The sequence below is a fragment of the Ascaphus truei genome, chromosome 12 (assembly GCF_040206685.1).
Source record: "Ascaphus truei isolate aAscTru1 chromosome 12, aAscTru1.hap1, whole genome shotgun sequence".
NCBI lineage: Eukaryota > Metazoa > Chordata > Amphibia > Anura > Ascaphidae > Ascaphus > Ascaphus truei.
In genome coordinates, this window is record NC_134494.1 from 39,099,683 (window position 1) to 39,126,840 (window position 27,158).

The 27,158-nt window shown below is 44.3% G+C and overlaps 1 protein-coding gene across 1 annotated transcript in view; it reads left to right on the forward strand.

Moving 5' to 3' along the window:
• The window catches only part of SPON1 (spondin 1), a 211,336-nt gene that overhangs the window by 83,003 nt on the left and 101,175 nt on the right, over positions 1-27,158 (forward strand). The window contains exon 6 of the mRNA XM_075567377.1: positions 2,653-2,801. Within this exon, the coding sequence (XP_075423492.1) occupies positions 2,653-2,801 (149 nt within the window). The remainder of the gene's footprint in view (positions 1-2,652; positions 2,802-27,158) is intronic.

The following is a 27,158-nucleotide window of genomic DNA, read 5'->3' on the forward strand; positions in this document are numbered from 1 at the left end:
TACCTGGTGGTTGAGCCCATTCATTAATATGGGCATAGGCATACCCAATTAGCCACACCACGTTATAGGTACCGTACGCTACTTATCCACTGTTACAACTGATTGCAGTAAGGTGCGGATGTGACTTACTCGTGCAGTGGGAGTCTCTGCAATTGACAACATTGTCACTCTACCAGCGCACCTATATAATAGGATTGTTACTTACAGCTGGTCTATTATTATAGCGACTAAATAAGTACATGTATGGTCTTATTCCTTACCCCCGCCCTATCCCTGCTGTGTGAAGTTACACCCCAATTAGTGTCAGCTGCATATCAGCCCCCTAGGGAACATTGATCTAATCCCACTCAATTCTCCCCATCATTTATAATCCTGAGCGCCTTAAGCACTCAACACAGGATTAAATGTGTGTGCCCAACCTTGGATTTCTTTTAAACCCCATTATTTTATGCTGATGATTATTAAAAGATCATTTTAATTTAATTCACTAAGCATTCAATCTGGGCATTGAGTGCTATAACTGGGTTCTTGTTCTCCATACTTACCTTGTGGATGATCAGGACGGGTCCAGTGGATGTGGAGGCCGGCCCCGCAAGTTGGGCGAGGCCCGGCTGCCGGTGATCTCGCGGCCGGACCCCGACTCCCCCCGTAGCAACAACCTGCATGCCTCTGTCCCACGGCGAGCTTCCGACAGGCCTCCCTCTCATGCCGTCATGCACCGGAAGCAGAGAGCGCTGACGTCAGAGCGCTTCCGGTGCCCATGCGTTAAGACGGCACTGCCATAAGTCCATTTTCAAAAAAGCATGGGACATAGGGATATCAGCCTGCATGACTCTGCTAAGGGAGAGCCGGGGCCTGGCCGCGAGAGGACCGGCAAACGGGCCTGGCCAGAGGTCGGGCCCAATTTGCAGTGTTGGCCCCTCTGACTCACCGGGCCCGGGACGCCAACCCGGCAGACCCACCCTGTTGGCGGCCCTGCCCAATAATATAAGTGCAATATAAATGTGCAAATTATATCAAAATAAAGTGAAATATTCAAAAATCCTATGCTATCAATATAAACTTCACCAAATATAGTGAAAATGTGATTTAAAGGTATAAATGCAGCAGCTCAAAAAACCCTTGTGGACCGTCATCTGGTCCCAAAAAGTTGTCCAAATGTTGGGAGCGCTTGTGAGTAATTTGTGAGTGGAACCAATATACTCTTTTACTATACACATTTTGTACCTACTGGCTACACCATTATTCGTATTTTTTATCTTTCATATTCACAACGAGATCAGCAAGCGCTCCCCACATCTGAAACACAACATTACTGCTGCGGCACAGTTTATTCGAGCATTTGCCCGTTCTGTGCCGCAGCAGTAGCCTGGCGCGCGCCCGAGTGTGACGGGCGAGCGCCGAAGCAGCGGAAGAGCGCCCTCCGATCGGGGCGCTCTCCCTACCGCTGCCGGGTCCGCCGGGTCCCCCGGAACCCCCTGCCGCTGTCCCGCGATCGCGGGACACCAGGGCTCCCTCGGGGAGCCCCTGGACACGCGTGCAGGGGGCGCACGCTCCCGATGACGCGTGACCGCGCGTCACGCCGAGGGGCGGCCACTAGCAAGCCGGGAGATTTCCCGGCTTGCGGTACCGACCACACTTCAATAAAGTGTGTCGGTAGTGTACCTGAATGGTATTGTTCATTTTGATGTAAAAAATGAGCTACAGTACATCATAGGTAGTTATTTGTGTGGCAAAGCACTTGTAATAAAGGGTCAGATTGAGAGAGACGTCCATTGTCTTGCAGAGGTGGCAGCTATAAAGACAGCTCATATGCTGGGCCAGACTATGATGGTCTGAAGCAATGAGAAATTAAAATATGGATCAGGGGTGGCCAAGTTCAGCCCTGAAGGGCCACCAACTGGTCAGGTTTTAAGGATATCCTTGCTTCAGCACATGTGACTCAATCAGTAGCCAATTGTGCCGAATCAGGGATATCCTTAAAACCTGACCTGTTATTGGCCCTTCAGGACTGCAATTCTGCATATTAAGAAGTCATAATTGTGACTTGACACAACATCTTACACACCTGAAACTTGAAAGAAGACTATAAATAGGGGTAGCCCCTTACAGCTTCAGATACTCACCGTTTCTTTAAAGTGAGATCAAGATCAAAATCATCTATCACTGAAGGCTAACGACAAGTACAACCCTAATTTACCCCCACCCCCAAAGAAAAATATCTCAAAATCTGTTTCATTTGAGAAATAATCAGACTTTATCTATTAGAGTGTACGCTCCCCAGAGCAGGGCTCTCATTCCCTCCTTGTATCTGTTTGTACGTGTTTGTCCTCACGTGTACATTTATGTTTGTGTAATATACATAACTCTGTGCCCCTTTGTACCGCACCGCGGAATATGTTGGCGCTTTATAAATAAATGATAATAATATTAGATCCGTTGTTCGAACCCGGGGGGTGGGGGATGGGGGGGGGGACAGGACAGGCTTTCAAAGAGATTTTCTTACTCCAAGGTCCAAGGGGTTCTTCAGGAATATAGAGGGTAAAGAAAAACAAAACAAAAAAAATCCAATTTTTCAGAGTAGAGGGGATTGAACGTTTACAACATTTAAAAAAAAATGACTTTCACGTATTGTCTTCTTTCTCCTCCAAGGACGAGCCAACCACTGGTCCGCCATCATCGGTGGCTCCCACTCCAAGGAATATGTGGTCTGGGAATATGGAGGATATTCTAGTGAAGGGGTTAAACAAGTGGCTGAATTCGGTTCTCCGGTCAAAATGGAGGAAGAGATACGACAGAAGGTAAGGGGCACGAATAAGTCACAATTCGTCGCCGTGGTATTTAGGGTTGCCAGGTGAGCAGGGGTGAACCGGTTTGTCCTCTATTTGGACGCTCTGTCCAGTAAAAATTAGAGGTAATACTGGACATGTATGTGTCCGGTATTATCTCTCTGGACATGTATGTGTCCGGTATTACCTCTCTGGACATGTATGTGCCAGGTATTATCTCTCTGGACCTGTATGTGTCTGGTATTACCTCTCTGGACATGTATGTGTCCGGTATTATCTCTCTGGACATGTATGTGTCCGGTATTACCTCTCTGGACATGTGTGTGTCCGGTATTACCTCTCTGGACGTGTATGTGCCAGGTATTATCTCTCTGGACCTGTATGTGTCTGGTATTATCTCTCTGGACATGTATGTGTCCGGTATTACCTCTCTGGACATGTATGTGCCAGGTATTATCTCTCTGGACATGTATGTGCCTGGTGTTACCTCTCTGGATAGAGTGACCTGACCGGCTTGGAGAGCAGGGCTGCTGCTAGGGGACTGGGCAGCTTCCTCCATCCTGATTGGCTGCTACGTAATACAGTTAATCAGGAGAAGGTGTCAGGAGCCCTGGGGTTGGGGCCTCCGAGAGGAGGAAACAGCATGGAGCAGTGAGGTATGCGTGTCGAGCGCATCGCGCCTTTCGCCATTGTGTCCACTATTTTCGGAGAAGCCACCTGGTAACCCTACGTATGTTCTGTTACTTTCTAAAGCTACCCACGTCTGCGTAGTTTCTTAAAAGTGGATGAACAGTAAGGGTACGGCCTTTGAAGTAGGAGGACCTGATTGACACCAACGGCACATAACTTGAGATTGTAATCTCAGGTGGGGTCAGGGATTCACTATTCTTTTCAATTATATCATGTTGTGTACAGTGCAATTTGCGTAAATAATAATTTTTATTATATTAATGTTTCTTATTACTGTATACACAGCGTCATTTTAAAATTCCCATTATTGACCACATTTGAACTTGTATTGCTTTGTGGGTCACATTGAAATAATATTCACTTATATTTAGGGCTTCAGAGTGGTCATCTCTTGGTACAGTTTTCTCAGTTTCAATTCTCTACTAACGAGGTTTTTCTCCTCGTTTATTTTCTCATTTGGGAGAAGGAGTGGCTCGGTGAGTAAAGACACTGACTGATAACAGTGACACTGAGTGTGAAGCAGGGGAGCCTGGTGCAATTCCCGGTATCGGCTCCTTGTGACCTTGGGCAAGTCACTTTATCTCCCTGTGCCTCAGGCTGCAAACACATAGATCGTAAGCTCCTCTGGGCAGGGACTGTGTCTGTAACCATCCTATGTCCTGCGTACCGCGCGCTGTGCTGTAATAGTGACGCGCTTTGAGTCCCATTGGGAGAAAAGTGCTATAGCAAATAAAGTTATTATTATTCAAGCATCCAAAACTATAAAGCAAACTTTTCTCATTAGACTGTCCTTTTAGGTAGGTGACCATATTTGTCCCGGCAAAAACCAGGACAAATGCCGCGAGTGCCGACTGCGCATGTGCAATGAGCCCTTGCTGGCCGCACGTGCACCGACCGTTCAATCGTCTGGCACGCGCGGCCAGTGCACAGACAGGGACAGTGGGCAGAAAAACCGGGACAGTGGGCAGAAAATTGGTGCTTTTAGCAAGAAAAGAAGTCGCTATAAATAAGGCACCTGTCCCCGATGGCATACATCCAAGAGTTTTTAATTAGTTACAGTAAGCTCAGTAATAGCCAAACCATTACATTTAATATTAAAGGGTTCCATTTCCACAGGCTCAGTACCAAAAGATTGGTGTAAAGACGTGGTGCCTATATTTAAAAAGGGAGCTAGATCACAACCAGGGAATTACAGACCTGTAAGCCTGACTTCAATAGTGGGGAAGCCACTTAAAGGTTTAATACAGGATAATTTTCAGGAATATCTAATGGGAAAACAAAATTATTAGTAATAGTCAGCATGCCTTTATGAAGGATAGGTCATCCCAAACTAACCTTATTTGTTTCTTTGAGGAGGTAAGTAGGAATTTAGACCAGGGTAATGCAGTTGGATGTGGTATACTTAGATTTTGCAAAGGCTTTTGATACAGTTTCACACAAGAGGTTATGATACAAAATAAAGCAAACTGAACTCCTGGTTGATGGATAGACAACAGAGTTGTCGTAAATGGAACTTTTTCAGGTTGGGCTAAAGTCATGAGTGGAGTACCTCAAGGATCGGTACTGGGACCCCTGCTTTTCAACTTGTTTATTAATGACCTTGAGGTTGGCATAGAGAGCAAAGTCTCTATCTTTGCTGATGACAAAATTGTGTAAGGTAGTAGAATAAGAGCAGGATATCATTTCTCTTCAGTAGGACTTGGAGAGACTGGAAACGTGGGCAGGTAAATGGCAGATGAGGTTTAATACAGATAAATGTAAGGTTATGCATTTGGGAAACATGAATAAACAGGCAACTGACAAATTAAATGGGGATAAATTAGGAGAATTCTTGATGGAGAAGGAGTTAGGAGTGCTTGTAGACAGGCTTAGCAATAGTGCCCAAAGTCATGCAGTAGCTGCAAAGTCAAACAAGATCTTATTTTGCATTAAACGGGCAATGGATGGAAGGGAAGTAAACATAATTATGCCCCTTAACAAAGCATTAGTAAGACCACACTTTGAATATGGAGTACAATTTTGGGCACCACTACTTAGAAAAGATATGGAATTTATGAGGAGAGGCTAGCTACATTTGATTGTTTACATTGAAAAGAGGCATCTAAGAGGGGATATAATAACTATATACAAATATATTCGGGTACAATACAGGGAGCTTTAAAAATAACTATTTATCCCAAGGAATTACAAAGGACTCTGGCCATCTCTTAAGGTTGGAGGAAAGGAGATTTCACCAGTAACAAAGGAAAGGGTTCTTTACAGTAAGGGCAGTTACAGTGTGGAATTCATTACCCATGGAGACTGTGATGGCAGATACAATAGATTTGTTCAAAAAAAAGTTGGACATCTTTTTAGAAAGGAAAGGTATACAGGGATATACCAAATAAGTAAACATGGGAAGGATGTTGATCCAGGGAGAAATCTGATTGCCAATATTTGGGGTCAGAAAGGAATTTATTTTCCCCCTTATGAGATATTATTAGATGATGTGTCACTGGGGTTTTTGTTTGCCTTCCTCTGGATCAATATACTGTATGTACGGATCTGTTGTCTAAATTTACCATAGTTTGACCTAGATCAGGCCTGCACAACTCCAGTCCTCGAGGGCCGCAAACAGGCCAGGTTTTCAGGATATCCCTAAATCAGCACAGCTGGCTCAATTAGTGGGTCAGTCATACTGAGCCACTAATTGAGCCAGCTGTGCTGAGGTAGGGATATCCTAAAAACCTGGCCTGTTTGCGGCCCTCGAGGACTGGAGTTGTGCAGGCCTGACCTAGATGAACGTACGTCTTTTTTCAACCTCATCTACTATGTAACTGTAACTAGAATATTAAATGTGGATTTCCCTCCCAAATACATGTATGGAAACCTGCACACAAATGAGGCTCACATGGGTGGTATCTGCAGTATAAGTACATGCGTTGCATTCTTACAGTAGCAGTTATCCTGTGCAGGACAGGGAGACGCTCTCCGGGAGCGACTGTCCATTTTTCTGGCAGGTAAGAAGAATGGGCGGTCGGTCCTGAAATGGGTTTCTGATGAGAGAGTTTCGCAGCCCCGTACAATCAATCCCGTACAAGTGGCCCTGTACATTCGCCCCCGTACAAGCGGCCCTGTACATTCGCCCCCGTACAAGCGGCTCTGTACATTCGCCCCCGTACAAGCGGCCCTGTACATTCGCCCCCGTACAAGCGGCCCTGTACATTCGCCCCCGTACAAGCGGCCCTGTACATTCGCCCCGGTACAAGCGGCCCTGTACATTCGCCCCCGTACAAGCGGCTCTGTACATTCGCCCCCGTACAAGCGCTTCTGTACATTCGCCCCCGTACAAGCGCTTCTGTACATTCGCCCCCGTACAAGCGCTTCTGTACATTCGCCCCCGTACAAGCGCTTCTGTACATTCGCCCCCGTACAAGCGCTTCTGTACATTCGCCTCCGTACAAGCGCTTCTGTACATTCGCCCCCGTACAAGCGGCTCTGTACATTCGCCCCCGTACAAGCGCTTCTGTACATTCGCCCCCGTACAAGCGCTTCTGTACATTCGCCCCCGTACAAGCGCTTCTGTACATTCGCCCCCGTACAAGCGCTTCTGTACATTCGCCCCCGTACAAGCGGCCCTGTACATTCGCCCCCGTACAAGCGGCCCTGTACATTCGCCCCCGTACAAGCGGCCCTGTACATTCGCCCCCGTACAAGCGGCCCTGTACAATCGCCCCCGTACAAGCGGCCCTGTACAATCAGTCCTGTACAAGCGGCCCTGTACAATCGCCCCCGTACAAGCGGCCCTGTACAATCAGTCCTGTACAAGCGGCCCTGTACATTCGCCCCTGTACAAGCGACCCTGTAACTTTGCCCCTGTACAAGCGGCCCTTTACATTTGCCCCCGTACAAGCGCACTGCTGTTCCATTCTGTAAGAATGCAATAAATCTGTATATGCTGTAGAAACTACCCATGTGAGATTCTCTAATTGGTGTGCAGGTTCCCATACCTGTTTTTTTGTGAAACATGGCCAATAGCTACTTTTGGTTGTAATTACTGAATGTCATACCCGCCTGTAGCTAAATATTACCTTATGCTGGTTTTTTGCTGAGTCAGCATCACTTTGGGGATAATGGGAGTGAAAATGCTCTTCAAAAGAATGTCCAAAGGGAACTCTGCCTATTACTTTACATTACTAGATGGGCCATAGTAATATTGCTGCTCATACATTTATGAAAACGATATTTTGCTTGTCTTGCATGATACGCCATGTGCGGGAGAAAATTCTCATACATATTGTAATCTATAGCTGGGAGCAGCGGCGGAGAAATAGCATGGCATCACATTCTCAGCTAAGATGAATTTATTTTAAATGTAAAATAAAGTGTATTTCAAGCACGTTACTTTGGTAAGCCAATTAGTCACACACTGCATAATTACTTTTTTTTATACTAGTGTCCTACTGTAGATGTTAGCATTGAAAGACTGCTTCGTGATACAAAACCATGACAATTGTGACTTGCCCGCTGGACAAAAGCTGTAACTACGGAAGATGTGCAGTCTGCCCCTGTGTGAGCTGCAAGCTCAAGGGAAAATACACACACAATTGTGTTACACAAAAAATACTATTCTATTAAACAATAAAGTATTGTGCATGCATTTCCTGCTGCTTACTCCCAACTTGAGAAATGCGCATCATCACACAGTATAATAGCAAGGAGAATGATAATAGGCGACTATGGAACACTATATTGTCTACTATCGACATTTTTCTTCCTCCGCAGAATACAAACTATTAGTGATATTAGCAGATATTTACCATCAACCTTGTAACTATCTGCATTGGCTGCACGTTTGATAAATGGTAAATCAGCAAAAAAATGTTTCCATTACAGTGATGGGCTTCTTTTAGAAGGGAGACCCACGCAGCATGAAATTGAACTACATGACGATATGTTTAATAGGTTAAAACTAAACAATTGATGCTTTAAAAAAAAAAAAAAAATTTAATTGAAAAATTAGACCATTTAAGGATGTTTTTAAACATTTACGAAAGCGTATCCTTGAATTGTTCATAAATGATTATAAGTTGTAGTTGTAGTTGATTTGGGGGTAAATTCTTAGTTAGCACTTTAGCTTCTAGCGCATTAGCTAATTCACAATAACTTTACATATGTTTCTACAAATGTAGCAGATGTTATTACACCTTCTGGTGTTGGCCCCGCCCCCTTCTGTCACGTGACTGATTTTAAACAATGGACACTCGCTGGCATTGGGCATCCCGGCCTCACAATTTTTTCCCCTGCAATCTATCCAATACTCGAATAATTTAACTTTCTCCCAGAACAGTTCCTGCTCATCTCTTTAGGCTGCGGTTCTAGTCAGCACTGTGGCACACGCGCCCGGCGGGGTGTGTGTGTGTGTGTGTGGGGGGGGGGGGACACGTCGCGTACACAGCGCTAACCGCGATCTGCGGTCTTCCAGAGAGAGAGGGAGATTGCGACGGCAGGGGGCGTGGTGGGGGATTTGCGGGGGCGTGGCCATGACCTCACGCGGCTGGTTCGCCCTCAGTGGTTGCAAGTTCTAAACGTGGCAGTACGGCCCGGCTGCACCTTCAGCGGGAAGGTGCGTACTGGGCCCAGCCCCATTGAGGGGCGGTGCTTATACGCGGCGTGCGCTGTAGCAGTCACTGGGACCGCAGCCTAAAATCCCTCTCCTGGCTTCCCGTCAAATTTTGGATCACCTACAAAGTTCTCCTCCTTACCTTCAAGGCTCTCCCCTCATCTGCTCCTCCCTACATATCAGCTCTGATCTCTCGTTATGCCCCTTCTCATCTCCTGCGCTCTTCCCATAACTGACCTCTCCACCCCTTTCACCTGTATGGCTCTCTCTCGCCTTAACCCCTTCCCCCATCACTGACCCTTACCTGTGGAACTCCCTCACACTCAGTATACACCAAACACTTTTTCTTCCCACCTTCAAGACAAACGTTAAAACCTACCTCACAAATGAGGGAATTTCATTAGCCTGGGCTCATGGCTACTGCCCCACACCCACAGTCACCCCTACCAACCACTGTGGCCAAGCACTGAACTTGTCTCCCAACATTCCACTAAGGCCTCGTCCAGGGTTTCGTTGAGCGGGCGCGCTCACGCTGGCCGCGATGAAACACATTGTGTGTGGTCAGCGTGAGCAAGCAAATTTGCCGCTCGCAAGCGAGTCACGTGAGAGGTTCGCCCAATGAGGGCGAACCAGCTCTGTGATGTCGTGGCCGCGCCCCCATGCGAGCGCGCGCCTAGCCGGCCAAGAATCGGTGGCCGAGCAGTGCGCAGCGGACGAGCGCCAGCGCGCCGTTCCCTGCCTGTCCGCAGCCTTAGATTGTAAGCTCTCCGGGGCAGGGATTTCCTTTCCTATTGTCTGACTTTGTCGCACTTATTGTATTAGAATTCCCTGTACTGGTTTTTTTTTTTAATCTCTTGTAAAGCGCTAAGTACACTATGGGTGCTATATAAAGATATACATACATATATACCTTGACCAGCGGGTGTAATATTTGCTACATTTGTACATAAGCCGTGCTAATAAAATAGTGGGAATGGTCTACAATATCTTTATTCCCATTTACAGTATATATTAATGTGAGGAAAAATTCACAACATATTACTATCCTGAAGCCAGGGTCACGTGTGATGTGTGAATAGCTCCAGTTATTTAAAACCAGAGACATAACATAAAACACAGACAAAGCTCAGTGCACATCCAGAAAAACTTATATACGGTACAGTGCCTAAATATACATGTATAAATAACTAATAAATAAAATGGTCTTTTAGTTTAACATTTTGGCCAAATTGTTGTAAGCCCTTGAGCCAAACTTCACGGCAGACCACGTTCAAGGGTCCCTACACTAATATAAATTCTTAATAACCTGTGCATTGCCAGGAAGAATGATTTATAATAAATCTGTCAATATGAGTTGCAAAAGTTCTAAGTCTGATTGAAGCTTTTATTAACCTGTACATTACCAGGAAAAGCACTCTGTAATAGATTTGTCACAATCACACTGCATGCAGGCAAGTTCCCCTGATAGTTGGAGATGCCATGGAGTGAGCTTTTAACCATTTAAATGTGGGAGGGAGTGAGCTTCAATTGGATAGGAGGTTGCCACCCTCCAAAATCATTCTTCCTGGCAATGCACAGGTTGTTATGTCTCTGGTTTTAAATATAAATTGCCATGCTCAGTAGCACTCCTCTGTGAAACTTATATGCTTATATATATGTTGTGGGTATTTTGGGGGTTCAATTTGAGCTTGTAGGTGTTCTGTATGTTTTATAATTCTTGTGCAGCTAGTCTTGGCTGTTTTGGAGGGTGGCAACCTCCTATCCAATTGAAGCTCACTCCCTCCCACATTTAAATGGTTAAAAGCTCACTCCATGGCATCTCCAACTATCAGGGGAACTTGCCTGCATGCAGTGTGATTGTGACAAATCTATTACAGAGTGCTTTTCCTGGTAATGTACAGGTTAATAAAAGCTTCAATCAGACTTAGAACTTTTGCAACTCATATTGACAGATTTATTATAAATCATTCTTCCTGGCAATGCACAGGTTATTAAGAATTTATATTAGTGTAGGGACCCTTGAACGTGGTCTGCCGTGAAGTTTGGCTCAAGGGCTTACAACAATTTGGCCAAAATGTTAAACTAAAAGACCATTTTATTTATTAGTTATTTATACATGTATATTTAGGCACTGTACCGTATATAAGTTTTTCTGGATGTGCACTGAGCTTTGTCTGTGTTTTATGTTATGTCTCTGGTTTTAAATATAAATTGCCATGCTCAGTAGCACTCCTCTGTGAAACTTATATGCTTATATATATGTTGTGGGTATTTTGGGGGTTCAATTTGAGCTTGTAGGTGTTCTGTATGTTTTAATAGCTCCAGTTAGCTTTAACTCAGCCCACTTTCCAAAGAACACTAAGTCCTGCTATATTTTCTTCACTTTATTGGGAAAGGATGATTCATATACAGGCACTTGTAGATGGTATGTAGTGGTGCTCTATAATTAGGGGCAGGTAAAAAGGATTAGGCCTTGCCGGGTGGAGTAACATAGAAGGGTACTCACTCTGCCAGTGTCAGGAAGTAAAAAACAGCGGGTACTGCTTGTGACACAGGGATAAGAGTCAGGCTAAACTAACTGTCAGCAGGGACAGGGGGGAATGGAAAAGCCCATTAACTAGGAGGACTGGAGATGTTGCCAGGGCAACCAGGGGTGTGACAGACTGGAGGGAAAAAGGCAACATAATGTATCCATTCCACCTGCACTGGGAGTGAAACTGCAAGGAAAGCTGACATCCAAATACAGCCAGCAGGCAGCGCTGCCAAGGGAAAGGGGGGGGGGGGGGGGGCGTGAAACAGAGAAGGCAGAAATGGGTATTTCTGTTCCAGGACAATTACAGTTGCGTCTATTTCCGCACTCTGCATATACCAATATGAATCCTCATCCCAGAACACTCCCTTGTCCAAACTCTGAGGCCATTATGGTCCTAATTTGGGACTTGTACTAGAGAGTGGTACACGTAATTATGAAGGTAACATGGTCTTATGCAACTTACTGCAGCAAACCACGCTGTTAGATGTTTTGTTTTACTTTATTTTAACTGGGTAGGGGGTATCCCATTGTAAGGCGCGGCAGGGTGTTGTGTGCGCTTGACTGGTACCAGCTTTGCACATGGAAAAGTAACATTGAATATAATCGTGGTTGTATGGAAACCTAAGGGGTGAATTATATGGGGGACGGGAATCAACATAAAGAAAGTGCGCATAGAAGTTTGTTTTGACGCATTGCTCCATTTACTGCTCGCGTTTGCGTCAAATGAATCAACGTGTTTATTACATTCGACGCAAAAATGATGGGCAGAGAAGTTTACACCGCCTCCGACATGGCGGATTTTTTTAAACGCAAATACAAGATACAAAAGTGACGCGCGGAGTCGCAGACTTTGTACGTTACGTCTCGTTACACTCTGTGTGACGTAACTCCTCCTTAACGCTTCCTATTGTCACTCCGAAAATCTCAAGGTGACGCAAATAGCACAAAACTTAGAGCAAAGACCTTGATGCATTGGTGCAAAGAAACGCAAGGGGAAAGTTACACAATTTGCAGCAATTTCGCTCAAAATGTGTGTATGTCAAAGTGGCAGCTCTTACCGTTTTCGTCCGAAAATCCACATACCGCAGGGCCATCTTAACAACATTAGGGGCCCCGGGCAAAGCAGTGCACGGGGCCCGGCCTACACTGCCGCTCCCAGCCTCCCACGCGCTCACTAGCAGCAGCAGGCACCGGAAGTGCTGCACGTCTAGGCTGCGAGCGGTTTTGACGCGAGCTGGGGGTTCCATTTCCGGGCAGGGGAGAGCGAGCCGAGGTGCCGGGCGCCGCGGCGGGGGGAGAGCGAGCCCTCCTGGCTAGACTTAGAATGGTGGGTACGCGTGGGCCCCCCCTATGCTGTGGGGCCCCCGGGCAACTGCCCAGCGTGCCCATACGTTAAGACGGCCCTGACATACCGTAGACGGGATTCGGCAGATACAGTGTCAAGTCAACATGTGCACGATTCTATAACTTAATATAAATTAAAGACAATTCGGGGTTAGAAGTTTAACATCGTCCTTTTAATGAATAGCACATCCTCTAGGAAATGAGAGAATCGAGTTTTGCTGGTTATTAGGAGGAAAATAATGGCACTTATTATGTGCAGATAATAAGAAGAGAGAGCCAGTGTAAGTGATCGGTCCTCATTTGGCCGGTATATATGACAGAGAGACCTTATACTGTGACTGCTTGAAATGTTCACAAACGTGATTTCCGTTGCCCTTTTGGAAAGCACAGCTGGGTTTCCACTGTGTGCGCTTGTTTAAGGATTTATTGTATAAAATGTCAAAACTCTGCAAACTTGACATTTGTGCCGTTTTCTTGCAAGCTTTGGCAGTATGATTGAACTAGAAGCGACCAGGTAGTGTGTGTGTGTGTGTGTGTGTGTGTGTGTGTGTGTAACCTGAGCTAAAGCAGGGACTTAGATAATATATATCAGTGACACCAATCACAAAGAAAATGGATATCATTTGCATCATGTTTCTCAATTTATGTATCACATCTGACGTCATTTCTGTAATTCTGTCGGAAAGTGACACGAGGAAAGTGACAGACTGTCTGCGTTCTGTGTCCCGCACAAGACATTGACACGTGACTCCCTGAGACTTTATAATGACTGAAACTTAATAAGGAATACGAATTTGTTCCTTGACCGAACTCATCAAAATTCTGCCTATTTCTATATTACTGTTCATCTCACGTTAAATCCCACTGTAGAATTTACTAGTTTGTACTTATTACAATAGAAGCCTTTATGTGTTTTTTAATTAAATTATTTACAATAATGGCTTATTTTACTGTGCAGAGTCTTTGTTAACTTCATTCAATTAATGTAAACACCTGCTTTACTGAAGTCGTAATTATTTTAGGTCTAACTCTCTGTCTAATTAAAGCTGCAGACCAAGCAATATCCTACATGTGTGGTTTCTTTTATAAATCAGTTCTGTACTATGAGAAAATACTTGTAGCATTTTTTTTAAACAGCTCTGAATGACATTTTTAATGTATTATAATGTAACAAGCATTTTTCTGTTTCTAAAGCAAACATTTACAAAGTCACTTCCCCTTCTGAAACAGGCTCTGGCACACCCCTTTTTGAGCCCTGCCCTCTCTATAGCAGTGCACCAATTGTATCTAGTGACTGCCTGGCCACATGATCTTCCCCACAGAACTGTGCATCTTTGGTCCTCTTCTGCTGCACTGACAGCCATTTAGTGAACCCCCGAGCCGAATTTGAGTTAAATCAGAAAAATGAAAAAGATGACAGGAAATTGTTTCAGTATTTTCATATCAAATTTTATTGTCAGTACGACTTAAAAGGCGGCACAAAACCATAGAGAAATTCATGCCTTTTTTTCCATAACTATTTTTTAACATAGGGTGGAAGCACGGGGTCTCGGGAGCTGAACCCCAGTAATTTCAGCTTCGGGGACAACCCTGCTTCCCGAGATACAGACCTCCAAAAAAGGGGGTGCTGGCAAAGTTTAAAGCTCCTTCATCACGTGGGCCAACAATAAGCCCGCACCGGATGATGTCACGGCTTCCTATTGGCCCACAGGACGCGGAGCAGAGTGGCAACTGGAACCTACTATGGAGGTCAAACTTTGTGGGATCAGTTAAAAGAAAATGGGTGCCGTAAATCAGCATTTCCAGGGAACCGCGGCTCTGATTATTCTGGCTTCCCTATCTTCTATAGGAAGAGCCTGTGGAATGGAGGGGGGGGGGGGGGGGGGAGGGCCCAAGAGAAACCAAACACCCAGATACATGTTCTCATTAAGTAAGCAGAGATTTATTTATTTATTTATAAAATATTTTACCAGGAAGTAATACATTGAGAGTTACCTCTCGTTTTCAAGTATGTCCTGGGCACAGAGTAAAACAAATAATACATGGTTACAAGTACAGTTACATAAATGAAAAAGGTATACATTATATACAAGACATTGCGTGCACAGTTAAAGAAAATATATATGAGCGTATGAAACAGTTACACACCAGATTAAAGTGTGAGACAGCCTTAGATTTGAAAGAACTTAAGCTGGTGGTGGATATGAGAGTCTCTGGTAGGTTGTTCCAGTTTTGGGGTGCACGGAAGGAGAAGGAGGAACGTCCGGATACTTTGTTGAGCCTTGGGACCATGAATAGTCTTTTGGAGTCTGATCTCAGGTGATAGGTGCTGCATGTGGTAGGGGTGAGGAGCTTGTTCAGGTAGCTGGGTAGCTTGCACAGAAAGGATTTGAGGGTGAGACAGGAAAGGTGAACTTTGCGCCTAGACTCTAGTGATGACCAATCTAGTTATTTGAGCATTTCGCAGTGATGTGTGTTGTAGTTGCATTGGAGAACAAAACGACAAATTGAATTGTAGAGGGTGTCAAGTTTGCTAAGGTGGGTTTGAGGAGCCGAGCCATATACTATGTCTCCATAGTCAATAATTGGCATTAGCATCTGCTGTGCAATACGCTTTCTGACCAGGAGACTTAGGGAGGATTTGTTCCTGTAAAGTACCCCTAGTTTGGCATAGGTCTTGGTTGTCAGGGTATCAATGTGCATCCCAAATGTTAAGTGGGAATCAAACCATAAGCCCAAGTATTTAAAACTAGTGACAGGTGTTAGGGTGGTGTTAGCGTTGGTTCTAATCAGGAGCTCAGTCACTGGAAGCTTTACAAATTTAGTCTTGGTCCCAAATACCATTGTTACAGTCTTGTCAGTGTTTAAAAACAGTTTGTTTTGGGAAATCCAGTTTTCGAGTCTCAAAAAGTCAGACTGAAGTATGTGTTAAAGGTCAGAGAGGCTATGGCTGTGTGCATATAGGATTGTGTCATCTGCATACATATGTATTGAGGCTTCCTTACAAACTGTGGGAAGATCATTAATGAACACTGAGTAGAGTAGGGGCCCCAGAACAGAGCCTTGCGGCACACCACAGGTGATATCCAGGGGGTTGGAGTTAGAGCCTGAGATGGACACATGTTGGGATCTTCCTGATAGGTAGGACTGAAACCAGTTTAAAGCATGTTTCCCTATTCCAGAGCTCTGGAGTTTGTTAAGCAGGATAACATGATCAACTGTGTCAAAAGCCTTTGCAAAATATAGGAATACTGCACCAGTGAGTTGTCCCCGTTCCATTCCACACTGGATTTCATTGCAAACTTTTAGCAGGGTAGTTACGGTGGAGTGTTTGGGACGAAACCCAGACTGGAATTGGCTAGGGAAATTTGTCTTGGTGTAGAAATCGCTTAATTGGGAGTGGACACATTTTTCCATTACTTTGGATAGAATTGGGAGAAGTGAGATTGGCCTGTAGTTTGAGACAGTGTTTTTGTCCCCACTTTTGAAGATTGGGACAACTCTGGCAGTTTTACAGGTCTTAGGTATATGGCCTGCAGACAGGATAGAGTTGACTATGGACGCAATTGGTTTGGCAATGGCTGGGGCACCAAGTCGTAGAAACCTAGATTGTAGTAAGTCGGGTCCACATTGGCTGCTTAGTTTTAGTTTGAGGAGCGCTTGTGTAATCTCCTCTTCAGATACTGGGCTAAATTGAAAATTGTGGGCAGTGTTGGGAGGGGGTGGGACTGTAGGGATACTCCCAGGATGAGATCCATGTTTGGATTTGTGCTACGTTTCGCTAATAAGTTAGTGGCACACCCCACAAAGTAATCATTGAATGCATTTGCAATGTCAGTGGGGTTTGTCAGAGTAATATCCCCCTTAGTGATATTACTTGGTTGTTGATGGTTAGGAGGCTGGAATATATTGTTGATAACCTTCCAGAAGTTAGCTGGGTTAATGTATTTTGGTGGAGATTGTCAGAGTAATATTGTGCTTTTGCATGCCTTGTTTGCCTTGTGCACATGTTCCGCATGCATCTGTAGTGATTGAGATCCTTGGTAGTGCCAGTTACTTTGTAGCTTTTCCACAAGGCATCCCTGAACTGGTAGAGTGCTATAAGTTCAGGTGTAACCCATGGAAGGTGGGCCCCCCGTACCCTTATTTTGCGTAGTGGAGCATGGGTATCGCAGAGTTTTAAGAACTCGGATTGGAAATAGTCGAGCGCAGAATCGGGGTCGGGAATGAAATCGATTCTGTGCCATGGGCAGTTGGTAAGGTCATCCAGAAACTGTTGTGGGTTAAAGTTTTTAAATGTTCTAGTGAGGAGAACTTTAGGGCTTGAATGGGGCGGTTTAATTTTCCTTACACAGTACACTATTGCATGGTCACTGAAAATATCAGGAAGGATGCCAGAGGATTGGATTCTGCTGGGGTTTGATGAGAGAATCCAGTCTAGCAAGGAATGGTTATGCGATTTCAGGTTTATCCGAGTGGATTGGGAAATGAGTTGCGATAGGTTAAGTGACTTGAGTTGTATCTGGATTTTGTGGTTTTTAGGGTCAAGCCAATTGAAGTTGAAATCCCCTAGAACTAGCAGCTCACTCTTCTCATTCAGAGAGGAAATGGAGGCAAGAAATTGGGTGATATCAGTCAAGGATTGTAGAGGGGCTTTAGGGGGGCGGTAGATGCCAGCAAGCAAGATGGGCTTAGAAAAGGGGAGGCAGATTTTGCCAACTAGAGTTTCAAAAGAGGGTGGACTTGGTGGGCAATTTAACAGTGTAAATTGTAAGGTGTTTGCAATATAAAATAACACCCCTCCTCCTCTCTTTGACCTATCTCTCCTAAAAATGGAGTATCCCTGAATGGCAATATGTGCATCAGGGGTTTTAGGGGTTAGCCATGTTTCTGTAAGAACGATGGCTTTGGGTTTATGCATAAGGCACCATGCCCTTAGTTCATCCAGTTTGGGCAGCAGGCTCCGGATGTTTATATGGGCGACAGATAGGCCTTTTTGGAATTTAAAGGTGGAATTCTCAGGGGCATGGGACAGAGCTGAAATGGGAGGACCTGGGTTAGGTTCAATATCACCTGCTAAAGAGAGTAATAGTATGAGTAGAAATTTGGGTAGTTGTTTGTGAGTTGTAAATTTGTGGTTTTTGCCATTAGAGTGAGCAGTGGTTGGTGTGCTGCTTTTTAGAGTTCTCCACCAACATTCAGTAGATAGTGCAAGGCTTTTGAGTAGTCCAGGGTGTATGGTGATGTTGGGTGTGGGCCAGGATGGAGGAGTTTGTAGTGGATAGAGGGAGTAACATCTCCATGAGGCCAGGAGAAAGAAAAAAGTTAAAATACATAGCAGGTTCATGATGCCAGAGGTAGGCAGTGCTGCAAGGAGCTGTTGTGAGCAGAGTGAGTGTGAGCAGACTAACAGCAGGTGTGTGCCTGTTCCTTGTCAAATGTTTAGCTGTATTGCAATGCTAGAGTCAGTTCAGGGTTTCAGTGTATTGTGCAGTCAGTTTTGGGAGAGACTGCAGTAAATAAGTTGTAAAGGGTGGGGGGTTGAAATAGGCAGGTTAGCAAGCATGGGATCATAGTGTGATCTGAATAGCTTACCGTTTGTTGTCTTGAGTTAGAGAGTTTGCAGAAAGAAGCAGTCCCCAGTCACCTCTAGTCACACTGTAGTCTAACTGTATTTATCACTTAAAAAGCTCACTTTAAATGCCTCACTGTCTAATGCCAATTGCAGTTCCTGCAGGATTGCAGGAGAGGTGTTTGTTATATACAGCTAAAACAGTCACATGACCCTCCCCCTCCCCAATCAGTCAGCTTGTTCCATTTGGTCAATTAACAGCACAGAGTTAAGAGGGAAAAAATGTTTTTTTTTTAAATTCAAACATACTAACTTATATCAATTCTACAAGGCCAGATTCAGTCTTTTACACAGGGTTTTAACATCAGGAACATACCTGTGAAGAGAATGCAATTAGATCCATGTCATATCATGTTTTAGCCCAGGGGGGCTCAACTCCAATGCTCAAGCACAGTCCCCCCCCCTCCACCCAACAGGTCAAGTTTTCAGGATATCCCTGCTTCAGCATAAAGACTGAGCCTCTGATTGAGCCACCTGTGCTGAAGCAGGGATATCCTGAGCCTGACCTGTTTGGGGGGGGAGGCTGAGGACTGGAGTTGAGCCCCCCTGCTTTAGGCTAAGCAGGGGGGCTTGCCGGCGGTGCGTGCAAGTCACTGCACCGCGATTTGCGGTCTGCAGATAACCTTTTTTTCGGTGCCAGAAGGCGTGTCCAAAATGGGTTGGGGCGGGGCCATGACAGGGGGCGGGCCAAAACACAAGCACAACAAAGCAGCTCACAGAACTCACAGCACACACACAGCACACACACAGCACACACACACAGCACACACACACAGCACACACACACAGCACTGCTTTCCAGGCAGGCAAATTCACAGATACTCCCTTCTTTTTGTTATCTCCCTCTTTCCTTAGCCCATCCCTTGGGTTTCCTGGATTAGACTATATACAACTGTTGAAATATGCTTGATAATTTGGAGATATTTATGGGGATGTTTATGGCTGAACAAGACGTTCACGAAGGAACCAAAAGGGCGTATATATTATCATATACTGTAATTCAATTAACAAATCCACATATGTTTTTACAGTAAATGAAAACCCCATTTAAAAAATAACATAAAACACCCAATAGGCCCGTTGGCTTCTTGCTGCTGTCAGTAATGCTTGGGAAAGTTCCGGAACAGAAGCGGCCATACCCTAAAGGATTGTACTTGGAAAACATATGAAAGAAAACAAAAGGCAGCTGAACCCTGAAAGCAAAGTACAATCACTGCGTATCCTGTATGTTACAGAGCATGCGGTAATTGCAGCCAAAGGCATGAGCCGTTCCTTTTCCATATACAATATCTGTAACTTTACTATTCGGACACTAAACTGCGTCTGAGAAAGAGCACATTATCCTAGCCGAGTTTTAGGAAATATTTCCCGTGAAACCCCAGGCATCATCGTTAGGCGAAATAGGAGCACCTCTGGACCAATTGTTATTTAAGGCAGTTTTTGTTCAAGTCACTTAATATAATATAATTATTAATAATGTTTTCTGAGGGATCTGCAAACAGTTTATTTTGTGCCCATAGAAACTTACACTGGATACGTTTAAGCAGTTTAATTTGTAAGGCTTTGTCCTTATACAATATACATAGTCTAACAATTTAGCTTGTTTATCCTATGCAAATGTGTGGTTTGCCTCCGTTCCTTATAATGCCTGGTGGTGAAAGCCCTTTTATGTGCTATAGTATGCTAAAGTTATTAATGCCATTGTTATGTGACAAGATTATCCAATTATATTTTCCTTGAATACATTTGCAGTGAATTATTTGTGTCATTTCAACTTTGTTACATAAATACAACATTGTCCCAGCATTATACACTATTACAGGAGATACATGTAACCTTCTAAACATGTAATCCTTTTTTAAATATATTCAAATGTTGAAGGTTAATTTATATGAGGCATGTCTGACCCTTTAGTTTTAAGACAGTAATGTTAGTGTTATACTGACAACATTTGCCTTTGTTACTTCATTATAAAATATTCCCTATAGACACATAATATTTCCGTTATTAAAGCTGCAATATCCTACATCTGTTTTTTTTTTAAAATACATCAGCTCTGTACTATGAGAAAATACTTGTAGCATTTTTTTAAACCACTCTGAATGACATGTTTAATGTATTATAATGTAACACGCATTTTTGTTTCTATAGCAACCATTTACAAAGTCATATCCCCTTCCTCTTCTGAAACAGGCTCTGGCACACCCCTTATTGAGCCCTGTCCTCTTTCTAGCAGCGTACCAATTATATCTAGTTACTGCCTCGTCACGTGATCTTCCCCACAGAACTTCGCATCTTTGGTCCTCTTCTGCTGCACTGACAGCCATAGGCAGAGCTTATACAACCTGTGCGACGCGCGCACTCCTGCAGCCCCAGCAATCTGTGCACTTGACTGCAGGAGATTGAGGAGGTGATGCGGGGGGAGTGGGGCGTGGCAAACACTTCATGGACGCGTCACTAAGCTGGTTCATCCTCATTGGCTGAAGCAGCTCATGTGACGCTGAGATGACATATAGACCCCCACTAAGTGAGTTACCTCAGCTCTGTTTTCTTCTTTATGATCTACGCGTGGGGACATATATAGTACTGTTATATGTGTGTGGGCCATTGGCAACACTAGTCCCCCGTCCCCCGTTCACGGGATGCTGTTATTACTCATAGTATATGAGGAGTTCAGCTGCGGATTGTTCAGTAAGTTATATGGATACAATTTAACTCTTGAAGCACCAGTTTTTTCACCTTTTACAGGTACATATAATCCAACATGCTGTGGCCACAATACCATTGAATCCAGTGGAAACTCTGAGGCATGCCTGGAAGTATCTGAGGAGGGGCGGGGGGAGGGGGGGGAATGAGTCTGGCTACAAATGTACCGCCATTATGTGTTATGTAATTCGGATTAAACGGCAACATGTCAATGTTTAAAATATTAACACAAATAAAAAAACATCCAAAATACGTCAATTTAAAAAAAAAAAAAGTAGCAAAATGTTCTGGCTGTGTAGTTGAATTATTTTGTCACAGCATCGGGAGGCCCTTGCCTGACGAATGCCCAGAAAATCGATTCTTAGAGCAGAAAGAAAGCTTTCTCCCCGTTCCACTTGGTGGATTGGGATTTGACAGGGCCGGCTTGATGGCGGTGACATTGGTGCGACTATATATAAACTGTAAGTACCCGGCCCTGCTCAGGAATTTTAAGAAACAAACCTCATCCCTCCCCTCGTCCTCTTACCCTCCTTCTCCCCCCCCCCCCCCCACTCATCTCTCTCCATCCCATCACTTCCCTTTAATAATACCTTACGATGTACCCAATTCTTTCCACTATCATTATGATGTCACCAGTATGATGTCACGTGCCAGATATATACAGTAGCCTACCACGTACAACACCCAGTGGCCCACATGTGACCCAACGTTCCTAGCAGCACCCGCTTTGGAGTGTTTGAGAGGATCCATAACCCCCGACTGTCGCCTTATTTTGATACATAATGTAACCCTTCCAAGTTTGGTTGTTCTAGATCCCATAGTTTGGGCGTCCGTAATGAGACACACACAGACTAACTTTCTGATATATATATATATATATATATATATATATATATATATATATATATATATATATATGTATCATTCTAATGAAGAATTTCCAAAATAATTAAACAATTAAAACAGAATCATTTAACTTTTTTTATATTCAAAAGAAAGTGTGGTATATATTAAATTAGGACATATGGGCAAAGAAAGCTGTACAACAGGCCTTCCTACTGACAGTATCTCATTTTTACCATTAAGAAGCCTGCCAGTGTAACGATGTTTGTGTCCCCCTGGCAGTGATTAAAGCACCACTCGACACAAGGAACATGCATCGAGAATCCTAAATGTATGATAATTGAAAAAAAATTGCAAAAAGCACAGGCTTGGAGCTATATGTGTAAAAATGTACACTGACAGCATTTAAGCTGTTTTGAGATCTAGAGAAGATGCTATATCTGTCACAGCCTGTGTTTCATCCCGGGTTGGAGAGCTATGCTTTTAGTATAGAAAACCAAAACGCTAGCCTTCAATTGTTCGAACCATCGCAGTGCTCCAACGTTCTTTCCTTCCCAGCGACTCGCAGGAGGAATCATTTCCCCATTCTTTTAAATAAACTACCATAGTGCATAAGTGGAACTTTACCCCGGAGATCTTGCAACGCCAAGAGGCACTGGAGCCGTTTATAAAGAGGCTGTGAATGTTAGTGATGCTAAAATAAAGCAATAGCATTTTTGATTTATCCTCTATGCATCTCCGGAACACATCTGGGGTATATTTAAGAAATCTGTTTCAATTAAAAGACTTGCGTAGGTAAACACAACTTCAATTTGCTTCATAAGAGCGGTCCATGAAATACTGAATTTTTATTTCCTGTACCGTGATAAAATTACCCCCAAAGAGTTGAGTATTAGTAACAAGTGGCTAACATGGTACATTAATTACTTTTATTTTGGCATCTGCGTTTTTATGTTAGTGATTCAAATTGTGCAGGGTTTTTTTTTATTCTGGATTATATTCTATTGCTCGTTATTATGGTCAAAGAACCACTGTACAATACACTTAACCCAACAATGTGTTAGATTTCTCAGCGTGGTTATATTAATAACCAATATATGCGACACTCACATAAAAATGCTGGGGAACAAGACACAAGGCTCACAATTGGTGCCAATTAAAGCAGGAGTCCAAGCTGCCGGTTTTTATTTGTATTTCCCCTTTAATATGCGTATCAATACAATCCACACACTAATAAGTAATTAGCTAAGTTGCCGATCGATCCGTTCTCCTGTGATCGATCGCGAAGATTCGGCTCGGGGGCTCACTAAATGGCTGTCAGTGCAGCAGAAGAGGACCAAAGATGCAAAATTCTGTGTGGACGATCATGTGACCAGGCAGTCACTAGATACAATTGGTGCACTGCTAGAGAGAGGGCAGGGCTCAAAAAGGGGTGTGCCAGAGCCTGTTTCAGAAGGGGAAGTGACTTTGTAAATGGTTGCTATAGAAACAAAAAATGCTTGTTACATTATAATACACCAAAAATGTAATTTAGAGTTGTTTTAAATCTTAGTACGGAACGAATTTTTTTTAAAACCCCACCCTTTTAGGATATTGCTTGGTCTGCAGCTTTAAGAGCAGATACATTCTATACACGATAGTTGCACCACCAATATTTGTTCTTCAAAAGCTGTTGTCATTTTTTGCAGTGTTAATTTGGAGTTCGCTAAATCGGAAACGTTTAGCACTTCCTCTTATGAACATCTGAATAACATAGTAATGTAGCGAGCCCCCCACCAGGAAGAAAGAGGAACATTACTTCTGTTGATGTAAACGGTGGCTCAGTGTGCCAGAACATTGAACAAAATCTAATGGATCTCCTGTAGGGACATTAAATAGAATTGTCAGGAGGGGGAAATCTTAAATGGCTTGAACCAGCAATGTCCCTTACAATCTGTTGTAATCCATTCTTCAAACACTTACACTCTCGTTTTTAAAGGGCCGCTATGGAGCCAGATAGTTAGAAAGCAGCCCCACAGAATAACACATGGGGGCGATGTTGTGTGGTTTCCAAAACTGCTGAAGAACTGGTGTACCGGGTTTGTCAATAAAACAGCCGGTGCTGTGATGACCCACTAATGCACAGTGTGTTCAGGAGGGATCAACTCCAGTCCTTAAGACTCCTCCTACAGGTCAGGTGTAGCCTTGTTTCCCCTTGAATACAGAAATGCTACCAATACTGTTATTAACCTGTTGGCTCGCAGGGCCTGAGCCTCTGCCACGGAAAGGGGCGATATATTACCACTATTTGATGCTGCGCCTCCACCTGGAAGGGATCCCAATGGAGTGGGAATTGCCCCTCACAGGAATCCAACACAATAATATGCACACTTGATATAAAATAACAAGTACATTTACTGATATAACACTGTAGACATATATGCTGTATCGGACGTGCTCGCCACAAACCGGGACCGGACCGCGGGGCTGAGGTGGCGATGTGAATACACCGACCTTAGACCATGAAGCCGGTTCTGGATTGCGCAGTCCGTAGTCAATCGTAGCCAGTTCGGGGTTGGAGAAGGCAGGGTAATCCATTGACAAGCCAGGGTCAGAGTTGGAGACGTCAGAGTAATCGATATGCAGGCTGCGGTTCGGCAAAGGGCGGGTATGGCCTCTGCGAGAGGAGCGGGAGCGGCCCATGATTAAGGTCTCTGCAAGGGGAGAATGCAGGCTGGCCTAGGAACACCGCAGGGTAGCACTGGGAGACCAGCGCTTCAGTTCAGGAACCAGGAAGCAGACCTCTGTCAGGAGGGAATGCAGCAGGTCTCAGGAACCAGGGAGCAGACCTCTGCAAGGAGGGAATGCAGCAGGTCTCAGGAACAAGGCAAGGCTAAGGCAAGGTAACTTGTGGCAAACACAGTTACATCCAAGTTCAACTTGGTTTATGCTCAGCAATGAGGAACTGGGAGAACTCAGTACAAGAAGGGCAGGGAGCCAATCCAAAGACAGGGTTGTGTGGAAATTCCTCCAATGACAGAGCAGAGAGACAGAGCTGCATTGATTGCACACACAGGTGATAGTGCTTGCAGATCCAAGGGGAGGTCTGTCTGGGAGCTCACCAACTCTGCAAGAGTGAACTCCAGCCAAACCCAGGAACGGATTCCTTACATGTGCATAACCATCACATACCCTCCCCTCTTGCACAGCAGGAACCAGACTTCTAACAGAGACTCCAACAGGGACTCTGACAAGCAGTTACTTCCTGCTTTTTAAACCCTGCTCAATCAGGAGTTAATTCAATCCACCTCATGCAGCTCAAATAGGAAGCCTGACACCCGTGTATTTTCCTGCCTTGTAAAGGGAGTTAATGTCTTCACTCCCTTACATACTGACACAGAGCATGACCTGACGACACTATACACTGACACATTATAACCTGACAGAACTATAAACTGACAGAGAGCATAAACTGACGACACTATACACTTACACAGGGCATAACCTGATGGCACTATACACTGACACACAAAACTTTCAAAACACACTCCAGAGCCGCTACCAGAAAAGTACCAATCTGTGGCTTTGGAGACCATGTCTGCCATGGATGCGCTGCGGGGTACTCCATGCTTTCGGATCGGACCACCTCCTCCCCCCTCCCCCCCACAGTGTTAATATGCCGGTGTCGCCGCAGTCTCACGACCGCAGCCTGCCCTGGTGCCGGAAACAGTAAGCTTGGCCACATCTTGATCGTCATTCCCAAAATCTCAACGCATTTCTGGTTTTCAGGTGAAAGTAGACGGCTTATAGATACATTTCTATCACTGCTACAAAATCAACATATGAAAGTTCTTAGAGAAATGTGAACGTCATGTTGAATCTGATAAACAAGGAGATGTTTTGCTGACATCTGTTACCAAGCTGCCTCTGAGTTTGGGTTACCACTATGGTTGAATTGTAAGTAATATGTGTTTTTGGATCTTTTAACATTAAGACAAGTCGAAATCAATTAGACTGGTAACATAAATCTCTTGGCTGATGGAGGAGAATGTTGCATTCCATTGCAATGCCCTTAGGACCTACGAATAGTTTTAACCAATATGGCAGACAGGACACTATAAGTATACTAAAGTATAGATTTTATTTCAGAGAGTAAAACCAACTACAGCTCAACCCCGTTATAACACGATGCGTTACAACGCGAATCCGCTTATAACACGATGCAAGCGTGGCTCCCAATTTTCGTATTTATGAATACTTTATAACATGATTATTGGTATCTTAAATACTTTATTGTACAATGCATACAATTGTACATTATTCCTAACGCGATCCGCTTATAACGCGATGTGATTCTTTGGACCCCAAGCACAGCGTTATAAGAGGGTTGAGCTGTATATACAAAATGGGAATGCAGTTAAAAATTTCGAGTATTTAACTCTGTTTAAAATGTGTTTAACAAGACCCACATCTTGCAACAGTTAAACATTTTCTGTGAATAATAGGCTTAGTACATTGCTAATGTATCAATAAACTGCCAGTTAATAATTTTTCCTCTTCTTGTTAATAAAAAAAAGATTCTGGATAAAGTAGTTATTAGAGACGGTGGGACTGGTTTAGAAATGGCCCGATCCCCTAAGGAACTGTACACTGTATAGGTCAGATCCTTCTCTACGTGTGTATTTCCTTAAACATGCACTTAGATATTGTGACGGTGCTCGTCTCCACTCAGGATGCGGACCCGCAGGTCTGAGGTGGTGATGGAAATAAACCGACCAGGGACCCGGGACAGAGTCCTGTAAGAGTATCCGTAGTCGGTAAGCAGGCAGGGGACAGGGCTGGCGGCAGGGTTGCAAAGTGCAGGCGGAAGGCAGCGAGGTCGGGGTCATGGACCGGGGTCAGCAACAGGGAAATCCAATGAACAGGGAAGCCACAGGGATAGGCAAGCCACACAGAAGGCTCAGGAATGGGGAAGCCACAGGGAAAAGGCAAGCCACCCGGATGGCTCAGGAACGAGGAAGGCTCAGGGTGGCCAGGAAC